Below are 8,437 nucleotides of genomic sequence, written 5' to 3'. Positions count from 1 at the left end.
CCCCCCGCCCCTGCCCTGGGTGTCTCGGGGAGCTGACACAGGCCATCTTTCTCCCTCCTAGATGATGAAGAGGGAGGCACAGGGCAGCTTCTGATCTTTAAGCCTCTGTGCTAAGTGGTTTAAACTGCTAGAGCTGGGATGAGGACAAGAGTTTTCTTCATCTACCACTGCTGCAGGAGGCTGGGGGGCCCTGCCTCTCCCCACGGGTCAGCGGGACTGCCGAGTGAGTGAGCTCCCTGGGGAGACCCGTGCAATGCTGTCATTCTGCCATCCTCATGAGGATGGTGGGAGGGGAGATGGTGATGGACCAGGACAATACCAAGATGTGAACAGAGGTCGGACCATTCCAGGGACCCTCCACTGGACCTCCCCTGAAGGTGGGGCTGAGGAGTCTAGGGGTCCCATAAGGCCCCCTGGTACTGAGGGTACCGGGGGCGGACGCTTCCCCCCGTGAGGCCACGCTCCACACGAGCTCAGGCTCTCCCAGTAGCTGCTGCAGCTACCTAGGCTGAGGCTGCGCCCAGCTCCCGAGCACCAGCAGGCATCACCCCAAATCTTCATTATTCGGCCTGGGAAAGTCATTTGGGATTGTTGGTGCGTAATGTACAAAAGCGCCAGTTATATGAAAATTAAGTGTATGCAAGTTGAAGACTGGCAGTTTATAGTTTTATTTGACCTGGTATTCTGTGAGGCCATAGACTCTGGCGCCAGACTGCCTGGATTCTAATCAAAACGAGTTAGCCTGCCTCTCTGTGCCTCTGTTTCCTCATCTGTAGAGTAGGGGATAATATAGTATCCTTACGTCATAGAGCTGATATATTAAGATTATGTAGTTTTTGTAAAAGTGTTTACAGTACTTTCGGATTCCCTGCAGTGCCTACCGTGGTAACGCACACTTACATACCTTTTAGTGTATAGGTTTAAAATTCTTCTGAATGATGACAAAAGCTGTTTTGCAGTTGACTTTTGCTAAATCCTTTTTTTAATTTTATTATTTTTTATTAAGTTTATTGGGGTAACATTGGTTAATACAATCATATAATTTTCAGGTGTACATTATCATTTGACATCTGCGTATTCTATTGTGTGTTTACCACCAAGAGTCCAGTTTCCTTCAGCTACATATATTTGATCCCCTTTACCCACTTCACCCTCCCGTTACCCCCCTATATTGGACCCCCTGTATCCCATCTACCTACCCCTCCTCCCCCGCCCCACTAGGAACCACTAGTGTATAGTCCTCTGGTAACCACTAGCCTATAGTCCATGTTCATGAGTTTCTGTTTGTTTGTCCTGCGCATTTGTTGCTTTTAGGTTTATAGCCCACATATAAGTGATATCATCTGATTTTCAGCTTTTTCTGTCTGGCTTATTTCACTTAGCATGATTATCTCAAGTTCCATCCATGTTGTCGTAAATGGCAGTATTTCCATTTATTTAAATTTTAAATTAAAACATAAAGTTTTATGATTCATTTTTATCAGTGATCACAATGACGAGACAAACTATTCTCTCGGGCACCTAAGTGACGTGATGTACAGATTGAGAATTAATAAACCAAAGAAGTAGACAAAGAAATAGAAAAGGATCCATAGGCAGCAGTTGAATGGAAGTGCACTTTTAAGTGAAAATAAGCAGCCATAATGCGAAATTAGTACGGATGACTTTGGGAAAGTATAGTAGATTAGGATTAAGAACAGGAACTGGTGACCTGTGTTTTGTCAGTGGAGGCCTCTCAGGATTTGAACACAACCAAGACTATCCACTGGGCTCAGGTGGCCACACCCTGGTCTCTTAGAGGTAACTGGAAGCATTTTGAATGCCAGCCATCTGCATGCCAGCAACTTCACAGCTCTTCCTTCCCAAGAAATTCTAGTAAATTATCTTCTGGCAGCATCATCAGCCGCATTGCAGTTTTCTGATAAAATAAGCATAAGGCCGGGCCTCCTGCATGGTGTTATGAGAAACTATAGCAACATCCAGTTGCTTGCTCCAGTGCTCAGTAAAGCTGGAAGTTCCACGATTTAAAAGCTTGGAGAGAGTTAAGGAAAAGCCACAGAAATGATTTTAAAAGTTGGAAAGTGAAACCCGAAAGGAAAAATTATAGTCTCTGAGATTTTTTTTTTTTTAATCCTGAAAATAAAAAATAAGTGAAAAAAGGGCAAGTTGCAATAACAGTCCTCACGTCTATAAAAGGTAGAGTCATATGCTAAGGCTGGTGACCAGCTGGTCTCCACCTCTGCTGAGGCTAGAAGGAGAGGAGGCAGGCTGCAACTGTAGCGTCTGGGATTTAGATTTGATACAAGGAAAAATTTCGTGATGGGGCACTTTGTTAAACACAGAAAAGGGTCCTCGGGGGAGGTTCTGGAATCTCCTCTAGAGATATTTTTTAAAAGAATAGATTTTCATCTGTCTGGCCTATTTTAAGGCCACTCTGTCCGCATACAGAAAAGAATGGGTGACCTTTGAATGTTCTTGGCTACATCATATGGCCTTAAGAGCCCATGCCCAAAAGGGCTGCAGAAGGCTTAGTTCATAGTGATAATTAAATTTTACTCGAGCTTTCTAATCGGCCACAGATGAGACTGTCTTTTTTTTTTTTAATATCATTATCATCTGCCTGAATTATTTATTGAATCTATAATTTGTTTCTTTGAGCAGATGAACCTTAAATATATAATAAAATTCTCACAAATTGGTGGCTTCAGAGACAAGAAAGGAGAAGTCTTTTCCTTGAAAGCAATTAATTCCTAACTTTTCAACTCTTTTGAAATGGCTCTTTTCTGATGAGTCTTCCCCTTGCCTACCAAACAAAGCTGTCAATCAGAGCAATGTCTTTGTCCTCCCTCTGCCCTGAGCAGTTACCTCCCTGCCAGTCAGCCATGACATCGGTGGCCTCCTGTACTGGGATGTCAGAAAGCATGCAAGTCAGACCCTGGTCCTCCCTCCTTACCGGCCCTGATTTTGGCACAGCCTGTGACAGAAACCAAATGTGTGGGTGGTGCATCAGTTACCGAGGGGAGCGTGCCCTCAAGTCCCCTGGGACCACCACTGGGAAGATGGAGGTATTCGTAGGTCTCTGGAATTACCTCTCCCTTTCTTTGGGGGCTCACCCTCACTTCCTAGGCACTCACTTCTCTGAATATCTGGCCCATCCAACCTATTTCCTGCCTGCATAAACAGATGGACACTTCATTCAGGCTCACCCCAAACTGCAACTGCCTACTTCCATCCCAAAACAGCCATGCTGCTCCCCGAAGACCTGACACCAAGCAGCCTTGTTGCCTCTCAGCCCCTCCAGACCTCAGAGCCATGATGCTTCAGTTGAAGTTCTTTTATTTTTCACTTTATTTTAGCAAATGTTGTACAAAATACATGGGTCACTACTTTACAAATCATTTCCCCGTGATGGTACTTATAATAGCAAAGTTTCACCTACTTCTGGAAACCTTCACAGTTTACATTAAAAGTAGGAAAATATTTCCTTTGGTTGGGTGTTATTCTTCCTTTTAAAGAAGTGATGAGACTTGCAAATAAATATAAAATATTCTCTTTGATCTTACTCAGTTTTTAAAGTGGGTGTAATAGAGTCCTACTTTTGGGTTTAATTCTCAAATTGGTCATTTGGAAGCTGGATATCAAGAACTCCAGGAAGAGAGAGACCACGTAAAGAGCAATTTTAAAGAGAATATTCTAGACAGTTATAGCTCCATTTGACGCTGACCAACTCATTCTAGAAATCCATGTATGACTGGGCTAATTATATTTCTTTGCAGAGCACACTGAAAGTGGCTGTTTAACACTGTCGGGTGAGTGCGCCCGTTGCTCATTATTAATCCGGCCTCTCAGTTCCTTTTCTTTCATAAGAAAAGGAAAAGTGGGTGTTTAACAATTCAACACTCTGTCTCCTGCTAGGGATAATTGCTTGATTTCTCTTATTGTTCATAGCACTTCTTGAATTAGATTAATTTCTTTATATTCCATTTCTGTCTATTCAAGACAGCAATTTCTTTGACTAAAAATATAACAAGACATGATACTCATTCGCATATAAAAAGTAGACCAAACCTCCTTTCATTCCAAAGCCTGTTATTTTGGAAAATGTTCTCTTAGCATTTAAGATCCCAGCTGTTGGGTTTGCCGCATCCCAAAGCACTTACAGGTTCACTGTGATCCCTGCACAGCTGCAGCTCTCAGACCAGAGTGGAGGTTAAAGTCAGTTCAGGTGGTGCCTGCACAGATCTTAGGAGTTCAGAGATTCCGAACAAAGGACAGTGACAACATTTCCATTACACTGAGGGCTGAAGCACCTCTTAGGCTGAGATTGTAATGAACTCACCAGATGCACCAAACCATTTAAAACCACGAGCTTCCCTGAGCCTCCATGAGTGGTGCTTGCTTTCTTATAAGACAACAGGTCTGTCTATCAGCTGACACCAGTCAGTACTCAGTGGTTTTCCTCTGTATAGCTTCAAAAAGGCCCTGTGGGGTACCTAGCGGTATAGTGTGTGTGTGTGTGTGTGTGTTTATGTTTCGATCTAAAGTGTAGTCCCCCTTTGTCTAAAATAGACTTTAAAGAAACTAACAAATTAAGCTCGGTCTCTAACAGGACCTCAGCAACAATAACAAAGGAAAATAGGACAGTGATTAGTGCCATGAGTACCAAGTATTTATTAGTAAACACATAGAACGAGCATAAATGTAGTCTTGGCAGTAAAGCAAGCACGCGTTAAATTATGTAATTATTGTTACATGATTTTTAAGACAATAAAATTTATTTGGAAAGTTAAACATTTTCCTGGCAGAAAATTTCAAGATGAACTTGGAATTAATTCACAGGATCTTCTATTAGACACTAGATAACATAACAAAGAATGTCTCCAGCTGACACAGAAGTGTTCAAGTGGATGTTTTAAATACCAGCTTTCTAGAAAATATGAAGACGTAATATGAAGTATTTCATGAAGATTTTTCTGAAGGAGGCTAGTCTGGTTTTCTGCCTTTATTTACATCCGGGCTAACTTAGCTTCAGAGAGACACATCAGTGCAGTCATTGGGCTGGTACACCCTCTGGACCTGCTGGTTTCTAGGCAACTCGTTGTTGCATTCTCTTACTGTCTGAAGCACTGGTGAAGGAAGGATGCTGATCTGAAGGAGGCAGGCTTAGCGTTCATTCTCTTTTGAGATTTAGGGGCCCAAACTCCAAAAGGAGTATCAATCCACCTCTACCCTGAGTTGGGCTCTAGGGGGCTTGCAAGAAGGGCCAGCTTCTTAGAGGGGCTTTCAGTCTACTCAAACTTTTAGATGCAGACTGGGATCCCAGAGCATGGAAGAAACTATTGTAAATCAAATATTTTTATTGGAAGGGTTGCCTCAGCTGCCACGATGGACCGGGCATTGCATATGCAGGCCCTTTCTCGTGTCAGGGCTGGGACTGGTGAAACAGAGGTCGAAGGGGCCAGCTTTGCTCAGCCCTGATGTTGCCACGTGAGAATGAAGGCCCAGAATTGCCAGAGCTTCCAGTTAAGAGAGGCTAGAAATTGATTTTACATGCTATCCGATTAATTAGAATATAGGCTCAGAAACATTTTTTAAAAACATTTTGCAGGCCAAACCAAAGCTTAAGGGTCTTCGGTTTGCAGCCTCTGTTATGAAGCAAGGCCTTACTAATCAACTTCCTCAACCATTAATAGCCTCGGGTTGGCCCAACAGAATTTCACATTTTTAGCATAACTGAATCTTGATTTAAAAAAAAAAAAAAAAATTAAAGCTGCTTTTCCCAATGATTGCTCATTAAGCTGACCTAGTAAGTGGGAATGGTCAGTTTTTCCCCTTTTAATTGATTACATTTTTCCTGCACCTACAATAATTTTCATTCTGACATAGACAGTGTTAAGCTGGCTTCTTACAATAATTATTCAGCATGCTCGCTCTGTTGGTTCTTTAGTACCACATTTGTGGGCTAGTACCATGGACAGTTACATCTGTTTCATAAAATGCCGCAGTCTGGAATCTGTTTCTGGACCACCTTGAATGTTAGCTGGTGCCGATTCTGGCATATATGATTAGGGCTTTTGTGTGTGTGTGTGTTTTTCATTAAATGGTGTATTCAAGTAATTGAGTTCTGTGGTTGTTTACATTTGTTTGGTCATTTTTTACCTGCTTTTTTCATATAATTGGCATATAACGCTGTGTAAGTTTAAGGTAATGATTTGATACACTTATATGTTACGATTACCATCATAGCTAATACCTCCATATAGTCACATAATCACCATTTCTTTTTTGTGGTGAGAATATTTAAGATCGACTTTCTTAGCAACTTTCAAGTATGTATGTCTGGTCATCTGTAGTTAAGGAGGAGTAACACTAATATTAATAGTATTTATTGAATTCTTATTCTGTGCCATGCATTGTGCAGAGTACTATATAGAGATATTAAATCATGTAATTGTCACAAAGTTCTTTGAGGCAGGTATTATCAATATCATTATCACCATCATTCCTACTTTATAGGCATGAGTACTCTGAGATTAATAACTTAAATAACTTGACCAAGGTCCCATAAGTAGTGGAGCCCAAATGCAGCCAGCCAGTGACTCCAAGCAGTGTTCCCCGCCAGCCCCCAGGCCCACTGCTACACTAGCGTAACATTTCTCTCTGCTGAAGAACATGCATTATTTCGGATCCCACAGTGCCTTGAAAGTCTAATGACAGGAAAGCACAGAATCCAAAGAGCACTGGGGAGCATGCTTGTGTCCACATCCCTCTCTCCTCCTTTCCTTCCTCGTTGTAATCACTCAGATGTCAATTATGAAAAGAATCTTACAGAAATTTACAGTGGATCACAGAATGAGCCTGATGCTCCCACCAAGACGCAAGGTTCACAATTCTCATCAAGAAACAGCAGATGGAAACAAACCTTCCTGGCATTGTTGTGGTTTAACACATTTCTTCATTTCTTTCCAGACAAAGGGAGGAGACCAACCTACAGCTTGTGAGCAGACTGAATATTGGTCTTTAATGGTTGAGTGTAGGAGCATTAATACAATATCATACTAATTTGCTTAGTATCGCAATGTTTTCAATAGCATAATATCCTTAAACTTTAGTATAATTTTTTATTAGTAAAGACTTTCTATCAAAGACCTAGTCTAAAATACAACATCCTTTTTTTTAATTCATGGTTAAATCAATGAGAGAGATTTGGCAAAGGCTCAAAATTATCCTTGTTAACTTGTTTTTAATAGTAATTGATTTATATGTGTGCTCAAACCTACAACACGTGTATGTATATGTATGTTTACTAATTGCAGTCATATGCATTCAAACACAGTGTTATCGCTGGGAAATGAAACATAAAGCATGAAAATATATCATTATTAAGAGGTTGAAATTATACTGTTTAACTCCTTCCAGAAGAAGGATGTTAGAATACAGCTTTGGTTGTTTTTTCATTAAGGTAAGTGAGGTTCCTGGATAGATTCAGTGATCAGTTTCTTACCTTCCTAATTAATTGTAAAATTCTTCTCTCTAATGGACATAAATGAAGTAACATATTGGTTTGCCCATTAATATATGCTTTTCCTTGGACTCATGCTGTCTGCCCAACTCAGAGACAGGTAGACTCCTCAAAACAAGATTGAAGCCCCTGGATAAAACAGTGAGAGAATTTTGGGTGCTTTTCTGATTTTTCTAGCCTGGTTTTAAAAATAAAGAATGTTACAGCACCTAACATCCATAACGTAACTCGGTCAACATCGAATGCATTTGGGTGTGTGTATCATAGTTCTGTGGAATGCGTACAATCAATGGCTCTGAATTTTATTTTAGACCATCCATGGACACAAGGGACCAATCACTGCAGTGGCCTTTGCTCCCGATGGACGATACCTTGCCACCTACTCAAACACCGACAGCCACATTTCTTTCTGGCAGGTAAGCGTAGATGCTAGAGGGTCTTCGGTATACGGCACGATCTGTTTCTCCTAGAGAAGTCCTCCCGCTGTGCCTGCCTGCCCTCTCTCCCTTCTTTCCTCAAATATCAAGTTTGTATTGCTTGCTGATGATGTCCCGGATGCTAGCGTGCGGGTTACACTGAGAATACGTTTAGCAACCTGGAAAGAGGGGTATCTGCCCTCACAGAACTTTCGGAGGGAGAGACAAGTAAACATGCACGCAATTACAATACAGAGTAGAACCCGAGACTAGGTTGTGGGGTGGCTGCTCAGAGGATGTGAAGTGACATCTGAGATGGTGCCGAGGAAGGGCAGGGGGGAGTGGAGTTTAGGGAGAGGGAGCAGCAGGTCAGAGGTAAGCAAGGGCACGATGTGTATGAGGGTGTAGCCTGAAAGGAGTTGGGCAGAAGGAAGCCATGCTTAGGCTGTTAATTTAACACAAGGCGATGAGACAGCTCACACAGGGCCTAGGGCCTAGG

The 8,437-nt window shown here is 41.9% G+C and overlaps 1 protein-coding gene across 5 annotated transcripts in view; it reads left to right on the top strand.

Moving 5' to 3' along the window:
- The window catches only part of WDR7 (WD repeat domain 7), a 293,007-nt gene that overhangs the window by 276,532 nt on the left and 8,038 nt on the right, over nucleotides 1–8,437 (top strand). For all 5 annotated transcript variants that reach the window (XM_023531156.1, XM_011361110.2, XM_011361108.2 and 2 more), the window contains one exon: nucleotides 7,834–7,938. In XM_023531156.1, coding sequence (XP_023386924.1) covers nucleotides 7,834–7,938 — 105 coding nt within the window. The remainder of the gene's footprint in view (nucleotides 1–7,833; nucleotides 7,939–8,437) is intronic.

Source organism: Pteropus vampyrus, unplaced genomic scaffold (genome assembly GCF_000151845.1).
Source record: "Pteropus vampyrus isolate Shadow unplaced genomic scaffold, Pvam_2.0 Scaffold62, whole genome shotgun sequence".
NCBI classification, from domain to species: domain Eukaryota; kingdom Metazoa; phylum Chordata; class Mammalia; order Chiroptera; family Pteropodidae; genus Pteropus; species Pteropus vampyrus.
This window is presented reverse-complemented; position numbering and strand designations above follow the sequence as displayed.